The 21,591-nt window shown below is 34.3% G+C and overlaps 1 protein-coding gene and 1 pseudogene across 1 annotated transcript; both read right to left on the bottom strand.

Moving 5' to 3' along the window:
* Positions 1–1,757: 1,757 nt before the first annotated feature.
* On the bottom strand, positions 1,758–21,344 carry LOC141398193 (uncharacterized). The gene is made up of 6 exons (XM_073975425.1): positions 21,332–21,344; positions 15,452–15,557; positions 15,281–15,385; positions 6,220–6,370; positions 3,947–4,086; positions 1,758–2,490 (listed from the first exon to the last, which is right to left on the bottom strand). Exons 4-6 carry the CDS (start codon positions 6,298–6,300, stop codon positions 1,758–1,760), a joined length of 954 nt encoding a protein of 317 aa, XP_073831526.1. The 5' UTR covers positions 6,301–6,370; positions 15,281–15,385; positions 15,452–15,557; positions 21,332–21,344.
* Positions 20,077–21,586, bottom strand: LOC141399328 (homeobox protein unc-4-like; annotated as a pseudogene).
* Between the last annotated feature and the right edge of the window lie 5 nt (positions 21,587–21,591).

The raw sequence follows: 21,591 nt of genomic DNA, 5'->3' as shown, positions 1-21,591 counted from the left end.
GAGGGAGTAACCGAATTGAGCCAAACTTTGCTATTGGTAATATTACTTTCAGGCATAGATTGGGTTCCAATATGGACTATATCGGTCCACTCATTTGGTTACCTCCTACACAAAATTTGGAAAAAGTATAGTTTAAAAACTCCTCTCTGATCTTATTAATTTGTGATGCAGCCGATTGCACTTGCGGCCCCTGTTACGACGTTGGAATTTTTTTTTGTGGGCAAGTCCATACTTCCTGAGATAATGACCCAAAAAGGTCCAGAAAATCCTACCGGCACTGTGTAAAATAGCCCTTTAAGAGAGAAATCGATTTAGCTCAAACTTTGTAAATTGAAATGTTAAATTGTAATTTATTTAAATTCAGAAAATTAAGTACAACATATTTAATTATATAGTCTGTAAGGAAAATATCCATAGACTAATAAAGAAAAAAAATATTTCCTACAGATTTGTATTAGGTCCGAATATGTACTACATGGGATCACTCCTATGGGTACACCCTACCTAAAGTTTGGAAAAAATGCACTCGTCTTGGATCATTCTGAATTTTGTTGCAACATGTAGTTTTTTGCGGCCCTTTCCATCCTGGAAAATTTTCCCAACAGCTAAAAAACCTACAGAAGTATTGTGTTAACTTTTTTTCTTCGGGTACGTGGCTGAGGGTATATCTCTGTCGGCTCAGCTGACTGATACTTTCTTACTTGTTTTCCGACATTCGCTCCGATATCGGCACGAAATCGGTACAAAATCTTAACTATTTCCCATCCGAAAAATCGTTTAGAAATTGGAACGAAATATGAACGATTTTGCTTTCGAAATTGTTCAGATATGTCGGACATCCGACATTTGGTTTGCTGGGTACATAAGCTGTGTTACAATACAAACTGGATTTGGTTAGCCACCACCAAAGAGGCAAACAATGCTTGGCTGTGCTTTATTGTAGATATAAATTGTGAACGAAAATTCACACAACTGGCCCAATGAACGGACCACCTAAGCCTATCTAAATACCTACATATAATGTGCGTATGTAATGTACATATGCATATACACATTTTCGTAAGTCAATTTATGTTTTATTTAATATTCTCATTTGTTGTTTTGTTAATTTCATTAGCTATTATATATTTTGTTTGTGTCCAATTTACAAACAGCCGTGTTATTTGGCCAGGAACTGTAACGAAACAAGTGATTTCTTTTAATGTGCACTGTAAAAAGGGGCAAAGTTCAAGTCTGAAAAATTAAAATAATTGCATGTCTTTTATGTATCTTTGAATAGTTGAGGAGAACATTATTTCCAAGTATCTATTCAGTCTTGAGGAATGTGTTAATTTAGAATATCCAAATCTGATCCGTATAAAAGCTTTTTCTTTCATATCTTTAGACAGTAAACTGCTTCCTTTTCCACATTCCACGGTGCATGAATCCGTTCAATGTGCTTATGTTCATATTTTGTTATATTACCAACCACTAAATCGCCACTGATTACAAGGTAAATATCCATCAATTATAGTCTATTCAATCTTGAGGAATGTGTTAATTTAGAATATCCAAATCTGATCCCTATAAAAGCTTTCTTTCTTATCCCTAGACAGAAAATTTCTAACTTTTCCACATTCCACGGTGCATGACTCCATTCATTGTGCTTCTATTCATATTTAGCTATATTACCACGACCTTGATTATTACGTAAATATCCATAAATTATACTTAATATTGGTGTAATTTGTTTTCCATTTACTTGACATTAAAACTAATCACAACACACTATCAGTTTTTGGCCACTGTAAATGTGGATGGACTCGAATGTGTTCAGACGATATAAAAGAGAAGGGATCATGAGGTATGATGATTGGTCGTAAACGACTTTCCAAACGAAGCACATTAAAATAAATCGTCAATACTTTTTTAAACAATACAATTACTTTATTAAAACACTGAAAAGGAATTTCAATAACGTTAAAACAAGACATAAACAACCAACCAAAAAATAAAAAATAATAATAATTTTCATATTTTAGCCCTAAACAGGGAATGGTGTCTATAATACAACAGGAACATGTTGGTAAATTCTTGCTTTGCTTAATGCTTATGATATTCCATTCTATTGTTGGTTGATTAGTTGACCATATTAATTCTTGAAATGTTAATCCTTCGCTGCCGTTGGGTAATTGCATTTGCATTTGTTGATGATTAATATTGTTGTCATCGTCCTGCGATGTATCAACTCCACCACCATTTGACATGGGACTGTTGTTGGACATATCACTGCCACGCGGACTACAATCGAACATCGAAATCATAATCACTTTTAGTACCACTGACAAAATCGATTTGTATGCTATCATAAAGATCAGAATCGGAAAATTGGCTTTGTGCTGTGATATGTATTCAGCTTTGAGGGCTTTCAAGTTCACGGTAATACCCTTGGCTTGTAATTTTCGGGCTTGACGATCAATAGCTTTGGGCAGCTTCTTTCGGCGTCGTGCTCTGTTAGGGTGAAAATGGTAAAGATAAGGTGTGAAATTAGTATTGGAAAAACTTAATTAAATAATTGAAGCAAAAAAATGCGCATATATCATGTGAACTAAACTGCCTAAATTGGTATGAATTCCTGATGCGGAAGATTCTGATTCCTGTTTCGAATCTCACAATGGATTAAATTCTAAACACGGAGAGGTTGGTATGATTTCAAACCTTGGAAATCTTATGTTTCTGCCGAGACTTCCTTCCGAATTTGGACCGGAATCGAATGTAAAAGCTTGTGAAATTTGGAGAAGATTTTGAGAAAAAGTCCCAAAATAATATAGCAGAAGAGAAAAAATAAATTTTCAAACAGAAATAAAGTGAAAAATTTTAAACGCCTCTTTAATGAAGATAAATTGGGGAAAACTGCCAAAGAATTGCTTAGAGCATTGGTGATCGCTTCCTTACGGTAGCGTAAAAAAAACCACACGTAATCCCTCTTTATTTCCGATTTGCCATTGAATAGCAATGGGGCCAGGTCAGGCAATGTGCGCTTATTGAGAGCAAGTGAGCGAAAACTTCAATGTAAAATGCATTGAAATGTATGCTCAGTTGCTCTCAGCAAGCGCACATTGCCTATCCATGCAATGGGGAGAGTGTCTTACCACTACTAATACACCAACTATTCTTAGAGTGAATTGAAAAAAACATAGCTCCGACTCGCTCGATTTTACTCGTGAATGAGAGTAACGAAGAGAACGATTTTTACAAGAAGTTTACTTCACACTCTCCTTCGCGAGTGGCAGTCAAAATTATCGAAATGGAGTAAGAGATTACTCTCTGAGTGAAATCGAGTGGTATCATAAATTTATTCTTTGTTTGCCGATTTGTGTGTGTAGCAGTAGTAGCAAACGATTTTTGAAGTGTGTTCTCGCACTGGTAAAAATAACAAAAGAGCGAATTTGTAAAAATTGCTTTTTCATACAAACTTGTTCTAAAAGTATGGGAACGGAAAAATAGTAGAAACATAAAAAAATCTCTAAGAAATTTCAAAATCAACTTAATTGCCCATTAAAAGACAGAAATCATTTCTGCAACTTTTTGCAGTACGGGAACGGGTTTTTCGTAAAAAGTTGTAAAAATTGCAAAAATAGTAGAAACTTTCTGGTTCTGGAACAAAACTTCGACGTTGCGGTGGTCGTATTTGTTTTTGTTGGATTAGGAAGCACCAAAACAATGACTGGTATTACAAAATCTTAAAGAGTACCCTACGTATTTTACTCCCACTCTAAAACGAAGCATATGAACTCGTACTTCCTCTCGAATTCGATCGAGCTCCACTTTCTATTCGAATTCGAGGGAGCACTTCGGAGCTCTAGAAAAAAAACACCACAATAAAGTTTTGATAAATTCATGCCGATATGTGCGCATCACTGCCTTAGTTTCAGTTTCTTCTTCTTTATTCCTAAATGACTCTTACCTTTCATAAGCTTTAAGTTTATTGGGCGGGATAGGTTCACTAGAACATGTCTGTGACTGAGCATTATGGGCAGGTCGTCCAGGTCCTTTTTTGGTATGCCCCCGTTTTTTAACTTTGGCACGCCGATTCTGGAACCATACCTAGCTGAAATATTAGAAAAACACGAAAAGCGGGAAAAAACTAAAAGTTATATTTTGCAATTATTTTTCCAAAGAGTATGTCGGCAATTTGTTATGATTATGATGTTGGTTGATAGTGTAAATTTTATGTATCTGGAAAGACCGAAAGGAATTAGAAAGAATAAAGGCCAATAACTACAAGTCAGATATGCGTAAATATTACTTAGTATAGTCGAATGGATTGAACATAGAAAATATTTTTTATGGGAAACAGAAGTAAAAACGTCAAATGTCAATTTGATCGTCAAGCCTAATCAGGGTTGAACTTTCAACAAAAATTGATGGTTGCAATTAGATATGTAGGCATTGATCGTGACACTAAGCGACAACAACAACTAAGCACTTTAGTGACGACTAAGTACAAAACACTTTAGTTGTTGCTGCTTATTGTTACGATCGTGACACGCGCTCGCCATATACAGCAAAAAGTGTATAAAATTCATTAAGACGTCGACTATGTCGACCTTGAAAAGGCAGGAAGAAATTAAATCCAAATTACTAGTTGTTGCTTTCGAATTCCAAGACCCCCAGAATATCGTTACCCAGCACACTATTCGATGACAAATCATGAGTTGAATCTTGGGTGCAAGTGACATGGCATCGAAGAAAATTCGGGTGAATCACCGATGAAATTTACAAGGGAGTCACACGCTTTCATGAATTCATTGTCATTGCATTTTACACCAGTTCATTGTCATGGCATTTTGCACCAGTTCATTGTCATGACAACTTGCACCAGTTCATTGTCATGGCATTTTGCACCAGTTCGTTGTCATGGCAACTTCACCAGTTCATTGTCATGGCATTTTGGACCAGTTCATTGTCATGGCATTTTGCACCAATGCATTGGATCTGGACTTCCCACAATCAGAAATACAATTTTGCGGACCAATTATGTAATTTGTTGAATACAATACACAGATGTCATTTTGTCACTTTTCTTTATTTTTATGTAATTTTGAAGATTATTATCTTTATGTGTTTTTAATATATTATATTGATCTGCCAAAATCATAGTTGTCTCCTTCCATGGCTGCAAGATATTTCGTTCAACTTGGGGTTCCGTTCTTTCAATATTCGATAAATTATGTGCCAACCTCTGCACCATAATTTGGGAAATCTAATAAAAATTTGAATTCCATTATTTTTAAACAATTTATTCTTTAATAGTTACCACGTTTTGGTGGTCTCATTTATACTTATTTTGATGGCTTTTATTCTAAACAGAACATATTGTTACATAAGCCGAACTAAGAATATATTTCCAAACGCACCGATTTTCTACTATGTTTCTCCAATTTTGGATGCCATGTTTTCTGACATCATATTCAACTTGGTCTTTCCATTGGAGTTTTGTCGTAAAATGGCTCGTATTCATATGTCGGTAACTTTATTTATCCTCTTGACATGGTCCAGCCAACGCAATAGTTGCAGCTCGATACGTTTTACTATATCGGCGGTCTCTTTTATACTTATTTTTAATTCCACAAAAAGGAAACAGGTTTTCAAACACAAAATATATATATATATATATTTTTTTTTTTGGTTTTATAACAATTTACATAGTATTTTTAATTAAAATAAGTAAAATTTGCCACTATCGATCACTTTCTTCTGACTTTTATTTTCATTTTAACAATTACTTTTACAAGTAAACAATTGTTCGGGTACATGATTATTTGATCATTTATTGTACGGGTACTTATCAATTTTTTTAAACTGATCACATGAAAATTTAATGATAAGGATTGGATCTTTCACGACTCCAGTCGAAATCGTGATAATTAGATGTAAAAGATCGTATCTTTCACGACTTCATTTGAACTCATGCAAAAGAACCAGTGATATCATGATTTCACATGGAACTACTTCAATTTAATTAAGCTGGGTTTGACTTGCCTTCACACAGTGGTGAACAATGCAAACCTAAATCTCAATCTCAATTTAAACAATTCCTTTTTAAGCTTGCTCTTCAATTTAGTCTCTTTTTTGACTTGCTCTCAAGATTTACACCCGCTCCCACCTATCGAAACTACCATTTATGTTTTCTCCCTTATTCAAAAATTGGTAATATTCATTTAAAACTAAACTTACAGCAACACGGCTCTCCTTCAAATCCAAACGCATAGCTAAAGCTTCACTCATAAATATATATCCCATTTCTCCAATTGCCATGAATTAAAGTTGGTGCGGGCACGAAGACGTTTGGCGGCACTACTTTCATTATCGCCGTCGGCAGAAAAACCTGCAAATAGGGAAAAGCAAACAAACAAAATGAAAATTAATAGCTGAACTGAGAAAACAAACCACATACATATATATTTTAATTAAATAATAAAAATACACAAAACTATCACTGTAAGTTTTGCACCAAATTTCATAGATATGAGCGAATTCCCATATCAAAGTGCCGAAAAATAAGCAAAAACTACAACACTCAATTAATAACCTGAAACCACAGCAACAACAAAAACAGCATTTCCCAAACAATTCCAAGAACATTTCATGAATTTACATATCAAGCTTTGGTGTAGTTGTTGATGGCCTGGTAAATTTCATACTCAACGCAGTAGTTGTCGGGGTGGGCAAGTTGGTCACTTGTACACATTAATTTTGATTTTAATTACCCCTTTAGCATTACACTCGGGCACATAAACATTTACTAGGTGACAATAAATATTCATAATCATATATTTCAATTATTTCCATTAGGTTTGCGAAAATTCAAGCCCATTTAAAGACAACAGTGTGTATGTATGTCTGAATGTATGTATATATGCCTATATTCATATGTGGCCATGGAAAACTGCCTGCCGTTTTAGTTGTTTATTTGGTAACAACAAAAGTGGCAACAACATTTTAATTACCTATCGTTTTGTATACACACTAAAGTGTCCATTTTTGGCCAGGTTAACTCCCTACCGACAACATTTCCCCAAACTACCGTTTTTCATTTTGTAAACTTGTTTAGATTTAGGTCCACAAGTGTTAGGGAGGCACATTTATACATTTGTAGGGAAATATCGTTGTGCCCTCTAATGAATTGACATTTCAATTTGAATGATAAAATGCACAAAATCATACAGTGACTCAAAGGAGTTTGGGAATAATTTAAAATCCAAAGGATTGCGGGGCTGAATTTGGCTGACCATAACTTTGCCAGCCCTACGTGTATAAAAACCGTTGACTTTTTATCAAAATAATATTATAAAAGATTGCACTTTCCTTCAAACACCAATCTGCATTCACGAACATCCCTTAACACCATGCAAAATCTGACACATTCATCAGGTCGTTCGGTACACACCCTCCCATGAGACCAATAATTCTTACTATGCATACCATGGGTATTATCCAACAGCTAAATAGCCATGGATAGAGATTCTTAATGCTTATTTGCCTGCCATCTTCAACAGAAATGTTGCATTAACTGCATTTGCATTGCATGTTGCAACGTTGTTGTTTTTTCTCTCCCATTTCGCTGACCAACAAATGCATATTTAGCCAAACTACAGTTACACACAAATCACAATTTCAACTAAAGACCTAGACAAGCATCATCATAAAAATACAAAATCCTAACATTATGGCCGAGCTTTGAATGTTTTAAAAAGAAGACACTTTGTTGCGTCACGAACAATCTACCACCTCCTTTTTTAAATAGGTAATTGAAATGTGTTATGATTATGTTATAAAGGATGGAATGCATCAAGGGATAGGAAGAAGAATGGGTGTAATATGAAAAAAACATTTAAAGGTATTGCTTAAAATATCAACATATTTAACCACTGTTGGAGCAAACCGGGATTAGCCTGTTAATTATTTACAAAATCCCCTTGCATAAAACATACTCACTTCGTGGGATCAACTCTTAATTATGGTACTGTTATTCCCTTTTAAAATATCAACACTAACCACTTTAAGAAAATTATTTTGGAGAATGTATAAACAAACATATCCCGGTGGTGTTGTTCCATACCTTTTTTGCAAAAAGCACGCAATGTAACCAAATCCAAATGTTTGATTCCTTTTGTTTTTCATTCTTTTTATATGGGTATTACAAACATTAATTTTTGCATGACAGTGTCAAATGACTTAATGGCAAAGTAAATGACTTCTACACATGCTAACATCATCATTGTGCCTTTTCTCTAGAGGACCTACCTGTGCTTGGTTATTCCTCAGAACTAGCACATATAAAAAGTACAAGTTAGTGATCATGACCCATGTTTTTCGTTTTTTAAAAGGAGTGAAACTTTTAATCATTTATAATTATACCTCTACTGTATCTTGATTTTTTAATTATACTCACCAAGAACAAATACAATAAACATTGGCTGTATAAACACGAAAATGTTTATAAGATGATTACCATGTTTTGCAAAATTGATAACTGGATAAATGAAAGGATAACCAACCAACAAACCACCAAAACAGCTAGTCAGCTAACCAACCAAGCAGTCGTCTAATCACAGGGGTCACATGTGCTAATTTTCAATATTCACCAACTCACACAATTACCATAGTGGCGTTACCAAGAGACCACTTTCGTCCATTCATTGAAAGAAATTTTCAGCTAACACACCGTAAATAACTACATACATATAAATGAAATTTCTTTGGAAATCAAGTCAATGAACTTTAATTATACCCTATACCACAATGTGGAAAAGGGTATTATAAGTTTGTTTTGGTAAAAATTCATGTAACACCGCGAAATATTCGTCGGAGACCCCCAATGTGGTATACCAATCTTCATATCTCGACGAGATAAAGCGATTTTGAGATGTGTGTCCGTCCGTCTGTCCATTATAAATTGTAAACACGCTCCAGGCCGCAATTATGGACCGATCGTCACGAAATTTTGTATGGAGGTCGGGTTCAGATCAGAATAGATCCCTATTCTTATTGGTGATGATCGTGAAATATTTAGCGGGTGAATTGGACCAAAATCATAATATTTATCCAATTTTCTAGCGGCTCTGTAGGTCTCAATAATAGTCCGATCAACGCGTAATTTTAAATAAGGGAAGAGTATATCACAAAGGAGAAGCTTGCAATTTTGGATGGCGATCGGATAATATTTAGAGGGTTAAATGGACCAAAACTTTTGTGTGAAAATTTTGAAAATTTGTAATAGTGAGATATACTTGAAAGTGAAACGCTTGACCTTTCAATTGATGCCAATTAAGTTTGGTGTGCATGATCAGATAACAGAGTTACAGCCTAATATATTCCGTTATTTGTTTGTAGTGTAATAATAAACTCGCTAGAAGTCGCAATTATACATCAATAGTCACGAAATTTTGCACCGGGTAAGAGTATAGGTCGAAAAAGATGCCTACAATTTTGAATGATGATCTGATATTCTTTAGCGGGTGAAATGGACCATTACTTTTGTATGAAAAATATAAAAAATTTATTTTTGGTCGATATTTTAATTCCTTGAGGACAATGTAGCCTACATATGGAAGAAAAACTACTGACCTTTCCTCTGATGTAAATTGCAATAAAGTGTTTGCTAGATAACGCGCCTACTGCCTAATATATAATGGGTTCTGTGTAGAGAACCACATTTTTTATCCCATGCTACATATTGTCTCTCCAAAAGTTTATGTAACACCACGAAATATTCGTCCTAGACCCGTTATTTGGTATGCCAAAATTCATATCTCCACGAGATAAAGCGATTTAGCGATGTGTGTCCGTCCATTAAAACTTGTAAACAAACTTAAGGCCGCAATTATGGACCGATTGTAACGAATTTTTTAAGGAGGTTGGGTTCGGGCCAGAATAGAAATGATTCGTTTTTGGTGATGATCGTGAAATGTTCAGGGGATGAAATTTTAACCAATTTTGTAGCGGCTCTGTAGGTCAAAATAATAACCCGCAAAATTTTAAACAAAATTTGAGTTTATGATGAAGAAGAAGCGTACAAACCAACGTGAAGATCAGATAATACTTAGCAGGTTAAAAGGACTGACACTTTTGTGTGAAATTGCTAAAAATTTCAATAACGTAGCGGTTAAAAAAGAAGTAGTAGTACTACGTAAGTGGGTTTCATTACATTTTAGTTTGTGTGAACTAAATTTTCCTTTCCTGCTACAAAAATGTCTTTGTCATGCTAGATAACTTTTTGGTTTTGGTCATAAGTATTATACATTACATCTCTGATATTTGATAATTAAATGTTCCCAATCATTGAAAATAAGTTCCGTGGAGAGCGATTGTCCAGGGATAGTGGTATAGGGTATCCCATGGTCGGCTCCGTCCGACTATAGACTTTTCTTACTTGTTTTTTAATAATGATAATATTAGACAAGCCTTAATTCCCCATCAACGTTTTTTAGAATTTAACGCATCGTTCCACATTTAAATTACGCAATTGCCAAAAGTTTTCTCCACAATTTTATGAATGAAATTTTTTCAGTTTATTTTCATCAACACTAATGTGTAAATTTCCATTAAGAAAAGGAAGTTGAAAGCTCTTTATGGTGGCCACATAACAAAATGCATGACGAGCAATAATATCTATTTTCTCATCCAAGTGTGATGTTGGTGGATTTAATTAAAATGTGACATATTGAGCACTGCTTTAAAAACAGTTCAACAAAGCTGTTCTTCGTTATGCCCAATGTCCATTAAAACGAGGATTATTGATACGATTTATTAAACTTTGTACTTTGGTTGGTATCTTCCACTTGGTTTCTCAACTAGTACTATAGCCAAAACTTATTAAAAGCTGGTTGACTTGTTGGTTTCTCAAAGGTTGATCCCAAAGTGATTATTCCCTCAGCATTTATGCTAACTAGGGTATATACACTTTCATACGGGAAAAATGTGCCTTACCGAAATAATGGTTTTAGACCCCAAGTATGCTTGGACAAAATCCGTTTCAGTCAATTTGGAGTCGATTTAGCAATATCCGTCCGTCTGTCTGGCTGGCTGGTGCGCACGATAACTCTCGAACGGATCAACCGATTCGGTCCAAAATTTGGCTTTCTTAATATTTTGTCCAAATTTAGTTTAAGTTCGAAGATGGGTTATATCGGTCCACTCCATCCGACACCTCCCCCACAAAAGTTCGAAAATTTTCGCAAATGTTGTGCGCACGATAACTCTTAAAGGGAGTAACCGATTTGATTGAAATTTCTACCATAGTTAGACGAGGATCCAATATTGTCTCATTCGGTCCACTCCTTTGGTTACCTCCTACACAAAATTTTGGAAAAGTTCAATTTAGGACCAGCTCTCGAATTACTCTGATTTTTGTTGTAGCAACTTGTATTCACTGCCCCCCATACGACGGTAAAAGTTTCATCCGGGGCAAACGCATACTTCCTGAGAAAATAGCCTGAAAGTTGCAAAAAAAACCCCTATGATACCATGTGTAGTGGTTGGAGCGTAAGATAACTCGCGAACGGACAAACTTCCGGTACTTCCCCCCAATATTTAAAAATTGTCACTTAAATGGTATGCACCAACCAATTCTGTCCAAACTTAGGATTTTCTAATATTTTGCCCAAATTTAGTTTAACTTCTATAATGGTCCATAATGGTCCAAAAGTTATACGATGACCCACTGAAATAACTAGTGGGTACGAAATCTATCAAGAGTTATGACTTTCAAAATAAGATCCATTTCCATAATGGACTATGTCGGTCTATTCCTTTAAGTACCTCCTCCGCAACACTTTTGAACATTAACACTAATCCACATTTCAAAAAGAGCTACAAAATTCTGAAAACACCCTAAATACTTTCGATCTGAAAGTTTCAATTCATATAGTCTGAGGGTATATCTCTGTCAGGAAAGCCGACTGATACTTGTTTACTTATTTTATTGAGTTTTATTCTGTTTACGTACTACTTTTGAGAAGCGAGATTCTCGTCTTGAACACAGTTGCTAAATATGGTACAACGAAAGTAGTAAATGCATTGCTTGTAATATAAGAGAATGATAATTAAATACTTACAGGGTTACATAGAAACATAACAAAGTTGAACAGATTTGTATGGAATATGTACAAGCTTACATACTAAACGTTAAATTCATATGAAAAGATAAATAAAAAAAGATAGTTCAGGTAATTTGGACAGGTTTTTAGGCAAAAATCGATTTTTGCACTTTTAATAACGCGAGTTTTATAATTTGATTTGAAGAAATAACATGTCAAATTATGGGAATATGCAATTTGTTTTCAAAAATTCAAAATTCGCTGTATAATTCGAAATCAAAGTTAAAATTTCGAGGGCAAAATAAAAAAATTATTAAAAAATATTAATACTTCGAGCCGAATTTAAACGCAATTTGTTGGAGTTCTGTAATAATGAAATTTGTACATAGATATGATATTCAGTGTAATTGTGGCGGTGTGATCTCTCTTTTTAAGATATAATTTTCTTCAAAATGTTTGTTACAAAATTTAAGTTTTATAAATTACACTTTTACCAAATTGTCCAAATTTTTCTGAAATTCTGCCACCGGGAATTTTTAAAAAAAAAGGGTTCTGAATCAACTACATAATATACCAAGATGCGATTTTTGAGTTATATCACTTTTATTTTTAATTTTGGTTTGGTGAAGAAAACCATCCGATTTGAACTTAAAAGAAATTTTCTTTAAAGAAATATTCACCATGTGTTGTAAAACTGTACGGACGTGTCGTGGTCAATATTTTGGTTAATTATATCTGTAATACGTTCTAACTGCGAATCATGATTGTGCGGTTTATTTGGTCCTATAAAAAATAATATTTATAAAGGTCTCTTTGCGAATCAATATTTTAAACATATTACTGTTTATAAAAATCTTTTGGCTGATCAATATTTTAGTTCATTATAATTATTTTATTTCGTTTGAACCGGCGTTCATTGTAAACGCGTTCGTCTGCAAAATTCTTACTAAAGCTTAAATATTATATATTAAAATGTTTGAAACAGTGCTTAAATTCGTCGATGTCCGCTTGTGCTTAAAAGCGGGCCTGTAAATCCTACCATATTGTAAGAAATTCTACTCGCGCACACTGGTCGAAACCATTGATCTAGCGGCGCGAAAGTCAAAAAATCAAAGTATAAAATTGCGAAATGTTTTCCACTGTATCGATTACAGACACTCTGCTGACTAAAATTTTGTTTTCACTTTTTTGTTGTTGTAAATATTCACTCAGTTATTAACTGTCAAGTGCAAGAAATTTTGATGCATCAGATTTTAACAAAATTGTTGCTAAAAAACTAAACAAAGTTTATTTTTTATTGATAGGGGAGGGTGTAAGTTAAATTAAAAAAAATGTTTGGGGCCTGAAGTTACATAGTTATGTAGCAACAAATTTGCAAAAATTATTATTTTGTTTATGTTTTTAGTGCAATATACTTTTGTTGAATGGAGCGTAACTACCAAGGTCCACTAAGGTTCAGTCCAATTTTTTTTACTAATTAATTTGGACTTCCTAGATTCCGAGTAACCACAATTCAGCTGCAATTATCTACAAATCTTGCTGACAAATGGTCTTGAAAAATAGCTTAAATCTTAAAAATACCCAAAATCTGTCGATACAGTTTTATGGGGCTATATCAAAATGTAGACCTATGTTCACAATTTTTGGTGGAGAAGATGTATAACCAACGAGAACCTCCTATGCCAAAATTCAGCTTATTCGGTTTGAAAATGTAGGCAAAATCCTAACAATACCGAATATTGGGATGTACCGTTGTATGGGGACAATATCAATACGTAGACCTATGTCTACAATTTTTGGTGGAGAATGTTTGTATCCACTGGGAACCCCAAACACCAAATTACACCTAATTTGGCCGGAGAACATAGCTTTCAACACCCAAAATACTGAAAATCGGGAGGTACCTTAAAAGGGGCCAATACCCAAACGTGGACCTGTGTCTACAATTTTTGGTGGAAAGGTTTAGTGATCACTAGAAACCCTAAGTACTAAATTACAACTAATTTGGAATGAGGTACCGTTATATGGGGGCTATACCAAAATATTAGCCAAAGTTGTTCTTATTTAGTCCATTATTACCCACAGACATACACTGAGTTTGTGCAAAATTTCAGAAAGATATCTCCATGTTATTATTTTGGCGCCGCTAGATCATTGATTTCGACCACTGTGTCACGGGGTGACAGTTTTTGTTCGTTATAATCGTGATCATTTTAAGATGAATGTGTGTACAAATGTTAAGAAAAGTTCTTTGGGAACACAAAACTTGGTTCGTTATAAACGTAGTTTCTTATAACCGATGTTCGCTATATCCGAATTCTGTGTAGTTCTTTGTTTTATTTTACTTTTGCATATAAAGCACTAAAAATGTATAAAAAGCCCATAAGTCCACCGCTATTAATTTTTGCCTCAAAAACAATCAAAATTACATATAGTGCACTGGTTCAAATAATTCATACATATTATGAATAGAGTTCAAATAGCTCTGCTCTGAGATAGATTGAAACAAAAACAATTTGTTTTGTTTTTAGTTTTTTAGAAAGATTTTTCATGGCCGACGTTTGATTTTTCTGCCAAATATTGTAGAGGTTTGGACGTTGTGGCACTCTTCAATAAGCATTAAAATGAAAATTAAATGAAAATTCTACACGCAAAAAAAAAAAACGGCCTCTCTAACATATGTCCCAAACATATTTTGCAGCAAACATATATATGTTTGCAACAGTCCCAAACATAATATATCTTTGGGCATGCAAACAAATATATGTTTGGGTGGAAACAAATATATGTTTGGGTGCAAACATATATGTGTTTGGGTGCAAATATATTTATGTTTGTGTGCAAAGATATATATGTTTGGATGGAAACAATTTTATGTTTGGGTGCAAACATTTTATATGTTTGGGTGCAAAAAAATACAAACCCAAAAGGCACAAAAAAAAAAAAACAAACACATGCACCAGTGGGCGCTTACTGAGAGCAAGGGAGCGTAAAATTCTATGTAAACACTTCGAAATGTGTGCTCATTGCTCTCAGTAAGAACTCACTGGCTATCTCTATAGCATACACACAAATGTTGAGGTTGTTTATTGAAAGGCAAAAGAACAACAAACACATAGGTACATACAAAATTCCAAAGAAATTATAACACACATTAATAAAAGAAAGACTGATTGAAATAATTTGTTAATAGTCACACTTTTAAAAGGGAAAAATATAGAAACGTAGTTGAACGCTTCTCCTTAGTTGTGAAATAAAACAAATTGTCCTCATAGTTGAAATCATCAGCGGGGAATCGGCATCTAGAATCAAATAAATAAATATGGATATGCCATATTTCAAATATACATAAGTATGTATGTAGTTACCAATATTAAATGCGATGTCTTCCTTGTCCAATAAAATAATTCCATTCAACTTTCCGATTCAATTATAAAATGTATTGGGCATTTAATTTACTAAAAAGCACAATTTCTTTAAGAAACCACAAAAACTGATTTATTCACTCACTTTACCGTCTTGACTCTACAAAGGCATCTAAAGCACTGAAGAAAAAAAATATAATTCATATCATTTCTTCTTCGCCTGCTAAGTTGGTTAACAACAAGAAACACACGAGTTTGACGCATACATGCCACCAAAGCCCCCTTCTTCGCTTCTACGTCTTCTATTATACAATACACACAACTCTTCATTATAAAACAGCATTCCACAGCAGCGAGAGCACGGTTATTACTCGCGTTGACAAACATCCTCTCTCCACCCATGAAAAAAATGTTCTAACATAAAAAATATGTTTTACCCAAACATATCAAATTGAGATATGTTACAAAATGTTGCAAACATATATTTGTTTGGACCCAAACACATTATGTTTGGATACAAACATATATTTGTTTGCAACCGGTCCCAAACATATATTTGTTTGGATCCAAACGTATTTCTTACATAAATTTTTCTGCGTGTACAATAATCGTTTAAGCAATGCTTCGTTTTGAAAAATCTCTAATTCGATATATATTTTCGGTCATATTATTTGCAAGAATTTAGTCAATATGCTTCAAAAAGATTAAAATATAATCGAAACGTCCCGAAATGAGATTTGAAAAATATATTGTAGTAAATTAGTATATTAGTGTATTACTCCTTAAGTCATCTCTCACTCAATTATTTGTTTTTTAGTTTATTACTCTCTGGATTATGTTTCACACAATTATGTTGTTTGCTCTCATACTCATGGTATAGGCGTTGTGGCCTGCTAACAACGTAACTTGAACAGATGACTCGAGGTAGTAAAATAAAAGGCTTTAAAGCTAAGCTTTTTGGATAACAAGGAAAATTATAAATGAACTCATGAAATGAGTTTTTCTCATGACTTTCTTCTTTTTGCTGAAGATTTTTTCAAGCGTTAAAAATTAATTAAATTAATAGTTGCATAAAGGAATAATAGTTGTATTTGGGTGCCACCGTGGTGCAATGGTATGCACGCCCGCCTTGCACGAAGAAGGTCGGTGGTCCGATTCCCCGGCCAGGCAACATCAAACATTTTTCAACGGTGGCAAAATCCGCTTCAGTAATGGTGGCAACATTTCCTGAGTATTTCAGCCTTGAAAAACTTCTCCACAAGTGGTATCTTAAGACACGTAGTTCGGACTCGGCGATAAACAGTAGGTCCCATATCTAGAAGTCTCCCTTGTCCCGTATGGGATGTTGTGGAGCAATGTCTATGAAGGAATATGAGCTCAAATCATGGTTGTCATTCACATCATCATCATCAACATCCATCCCAAGATCTATAGAGACATTTAAAGCATAGCATTAGTTGTTAACACTGAATGGCGGTGTGTTGCGGTGTTAACGGGTTATTTGTACAGCTCCGCCTTCTCCTATTATGCAGCGTCATCGTCACATGCATAGCTAAGATCTATGACAAACTTTTATTTTCATTTGACAGCAGGCGGATTTCAGTTAAGCTACGACGCATGGGCTTTTAAGTTGCGTAGGCATGAAATTAATGATTTTAATTTTCCCTGCATATATCATTCCATCAATTTACTAAACTTTAACGTGTGTGCATTTTTTTTAAAATTTTTACATTGCTATTGTTCTCGCTGGGCTTAAGTTTTCTTTTTTCAACTATCGTGCAAAATGTATTATGAAGAATGATTAATGGCTGACGACGGCATGTTATTAAAAAAATCATATTCCCAAAATGATTAAAAGCGTTGGCAAATAAATACATAACTACTTGCGGACATTGTATTCAAACACTCCCAAAATCGTTGTTATTTATTAATCTATTTTATATAAAATCTCATCATCTAAGAAATGAATTTATGTTGATGTTGTTTACAATAAACAATTTGTGTATTGACATTAAGTCGGATTTATTAACTTCTATGCAGAGTGTGTGAGAAGAAATTAATGTTAATGGCGGCTTATTGAAATGTCTTCATTAAAACTAATCAATAAAAAGCAACTTCTTATTGAAAGTTGTATAAAAAACAGTGAAGAGAATATTTAATATTGGCAAATCCTAGGCATATTATTGTTGCTGTCTTTTATTATTTTAATCGGATTTGTATCCGATGTATGCAAACAATACTAGTTTACAAATATCTCACGTATGTAATCTTTAATTATAAGGCCAGTAAATAAACATAAAAATGCAATATGATGGTATTTAATGGGAATTAAGAAATTGGAAACCAGATATAATAGATTTTTTTTCTATTTTTTATACCCTCCACCATAGCACTGAAATAATCATTTGCGACTCTATAAAGTTTATATTCTCCATAAGGATAAAGTTCTGAGTCGATCTAGACATGTCCGTCTGTTGTAATCACTCTAGCGTCCGCAAAAATTGAGCTGGAGCGCTATATTTTTGCACCCGAGTGTCTTTTTGTCATAGGCAGGTCAAGTTTGTTTTGGTATAGGTATATTGTGTGTTTGACTACCTGTTTTGACTGAACTACCCGTAACTTTACATTTTGGACTTCCCGCGGTCACGGGAAAAAATTGACAATATAGGTTCATGTTTAGATATAGCCTCTATATAACGGTACATCCCGATTTTCGGTATATTGAGGGTTTTAGCTATATATGTTGACTTAACTAACTGTAACTTGACATTTAAAGTTCTTAGGAACCTCCCGATTTTCGGCATTTTGAGGATTTTATCTACGATTTTTAACCGAACTAGCTGTAATTTGTCATTTGAGGTTCTTAGGGGTCGCTACAATGCTGCACTAAAATGTGTCAACGTAGATCCAATTTACGTATGGCCCCCATATAACGGTACCTCCGAATTTTCGGTATTTTGCACATTTAAGGATTTTTAAACGAATAAGCAGTAATTTGCCATTTAAAGTTTTTAATTGTCCGATTTTCGGTATTATAAGGGTTTAACTATATTTTCGGCCTAACTTCCGGCAACTTGGCATTTGGGATTCCCTGTAGTCTCGAAACTTCTCCACCAAAAATTTTTGACATAGGTCCACATATAAGTATAGCCAGCATTATTCTCAAACAATTATCAATATAGGTTTATGTTACATTTTTTGACTGAAACACCCGTAACTTGATATTCGACATTCCCCGTAGTCACGAAACTTCTCCACCAAAAATTGTCAACCCAGGTCCATGTTTTGGTATAAACCCCATATAACGGTACCTCTCGTTTGGCGGCTTTTTGGGGGTTTTAGCTACATTTTTGGACTGAACTACCCGTAATGTGATATTTGAGGTTTCCTGCAGTCACAAAACTTCCCCACAAAATTTTTCGGTACATGTTTCTTTATATACTCATTCAACGGTACGTCCAGATTTTATGTAATTTCAGTATTTTAGCTTTATTTGCTGACGAAGTATCTATAATTTGACATTTGATTTTGCCAGTGGTCACAAAACATCTCCAAAAAATTTGTCAACATAGGTGAACGTTTTGGTACTGCCCAATAAAACGGTAGCGCCGACTTCAGGCTTTTTAATTTGTATCTACATTTCGTAGTATTGCCCCATATAACGGTACCACCCGATTTTACCTGACCGAATTAGCTAACATTAAGTATTTGGGGTTCCCAGTGCTCAAAAAAAAAATCTCCACATAAAATTGTGAAATTAATTATTTCATAAAAGTTCAGAATACTTTATGGTGGAAGGTATAAAAAGTTTGGCCCGACCAATCATATTTAATGAATGTAATATAAATTGTTAATCAATTATATCAGTGTGCCACGGCATTGTTATTATCATTAATAAAAAGTTAAAAAATATATACACATACATATCGTCACCATAAATGCCCGAGGTCCTATCTTCAAAAAAGTCAAAATTAGTTTTTTGATTGAATTTAATACATAAGACTAAAATACATGCTCTTGCAAAATTTCAAGTTACTACGTTCAAAACTAACGATCCTACGAGTATTTAAGAAAATGCATTTCGGAAAATGGGATAACATTGCAGATTTTGTTGTAATGACGGATCCCAAATCCAAGCGTTTCCGCGGTTTTGTTTTCATTACTTACTCTCATTCGTATATGATTGATATTATCGCCTTCATAATATTAATATTGCATAAAACAGTTTTTTTATTCTATAACGTTTTTTGCTTCTACTGTAAAATTATTATTTTGTTAGTCACCACTTTTGGCATTTGTGGTGACGATATGTATGTATATTGAAATTAGTGGAACTTGACATTGAAAAATTTTCGCTCTATTATGATTATATCATCAGTTAACGTAAGATTTGTGAAACCTATGGGCATTATATTGAATCGGTAGATTTTTAATGAGACTCGTGATGGATTTATAACGATACTCGTGAAAATATAGGAGATAATTGGTCTGTTATAGAATGAAAGTAATAAAATAAATTCAATTATTTCAATTCGTGTTTCAAATAAAATGTAGTCGCCAATTTCTGTATTTAAACTCAAATAAGTAAAAATTACCGTTGTTATTTCAAATAAATTAACGCATTAATGTACATATATAACTTTTGTTTATTTAAATATAGCATGACGACTATAGGAGCACCTCATGCTGACAATTGGTAGATAATTGGTACCGAAATAACTCTAACATAATTTCACAAATTTTATTTAAAAATAATAATTTTTATTAGTAAATCAAATATAATTTAGTAAATCAATTTAATGGGATTGATATTTGCACTCGGAAAGGCGAATGATTAATTAGAAGCATTGAAGTACTGACCAGAGGAAGAAGCCAGTCAGCTGAAAATGGGCGGCCCGCCGCCTCTCATTTTTTGAGCAGAGCCGCCGCCGATTTTGTCGGCCCCAATCGGCTTAAAATCGCCGCCGTCAATTCGTTAATTTTGTCGCACTACGATTTTGACTAAATTTATTTTCAAATTACGAACAGTCCATCCTCGTTTATTCTAACAAATTCGCCAATCTATTTAGCACTTATTCGCATCATCGTTAAATGATCCTTCACTTGATGGTCCCGTCGGTGGCATATTTTATAAATTTCCAATCATAAGGCGATGTTGTACTGCCGCACAGCTGCAGCCGTTGTCTGGGCCGCTGAAACATTTCTCATTGCCGCACTTAAATCGGTTAAATTGGGAAAGGCATTGCTCGCAATAACAGCCATTTGCGCTGCAGCGGCGGCATTTTGTGGTCCGTTGATCTCAAATCTTGGTCTGCCTAAAAACAGGATGCCTCTAAAGACGTCAGGTACTCGGTGTTACCCTAACATCGCCAGGTGCCAATTGAGCAGCAGCAGCATACAGTTGTAGGGGGTGGTGGGATGTAATGCCTCCGACGGCATATTGGGAGAAAAAAGAACGTTACTATTACCGTTATTTTGCGGACAGAACAGGCGACAATTGGCAGGCTAACGGTGAATGATGTCGTTGAGGGCTGCTGGGATGGTGCAAAGGTGGAGGTGAGGAAGGATGTTGCTGTGCTGCTGGCTGTTGAGGTTGTTGTTCCAAAACCATTATTGTTTGAGCAATATGGAATAGGAGAATAACTTTGACTTTGTATTGTTATTAAATTTTCACAATATTTGCCATTTTTATTACTTCCGAAAGTAAATTTCCTTGGAGATTATTTCAGTTTCAATTAATTAGCAATAAAATCATACGTCGTATAATGCCAAGTCAAGATAAATTGGATAATTTTTTGCTTTAAAATATTGTTTTCAGCGTTCCGAAACACTCCGCACTGCTTGAACTGACTAAATGCTGAACTGACTGAATACTGAACTGACTGATGATAATTTCATATTCTTGTGTAGTTACTACGGACGGGGTTGTGGGTAGGTTTCAAACTGGATTCCAATAAGAATTTCTCAGAGAAGATAAAAACGGTTGTTGTATGATGACGGTGTAAATGTTTTAGGGTTTTCTTCCTTTTTATTGGACTTAACCGCCGACGGTAAAAAAGAAATTTACAGTTTCGAGCCGTTAAATGAATAACAAACATTCACAATGAAAATTCAATTTGAACTGAGAGTTGCAGAGAACTCTA

Source organism: Musca autumnalis, unplaced genomic scaffold (assembly GCF_047663935.1).
Source record: "Musca autumnalis isolate F117 unplaced genomic scaffold, ASM4766393v1 scaffold_3, whole genome shotgun sequence".
Classification (NCBI taxonomy): domain Eukaryota; kingdom Metazoa; phylum Arthropoda; class Insecta; order Diptera; family Muscidae; genus Musca; species Musca autumnalis.
Note: the sequence above shows the minus strand (reverse complement) of the source record. Positions and strands in the feature narration are given on the sequence as shown.

What these genes read in the sequence shown, in the direction of transcription:
- LOC141398193 (XM_073975425.1), bottom strand. Translation starts at nt 6,300, where the DNA reads ATGGCAATTGGAGAAATGGGATATATATTTATGAGTGAAGCTTTAGCT. An exon ending in TGAAGGAGAGCCGTGTTGCT is followed by an intron (nt 4,087 to 6,219) that starts GTAAGTTTAGTT and finishes TATTTCAGCTAG; the next exon opens with GTATGGTTCCAGAATCGGCG. An exon ending in AAACTTAAAGCTTATGAAAG is followed by an intron (nt 2,491 to 3,946) that starts GTAAGAGTCATT and finishes TCACCCTAACAG; the next exon opens with AGCACGACGCCGAAAGAAGC.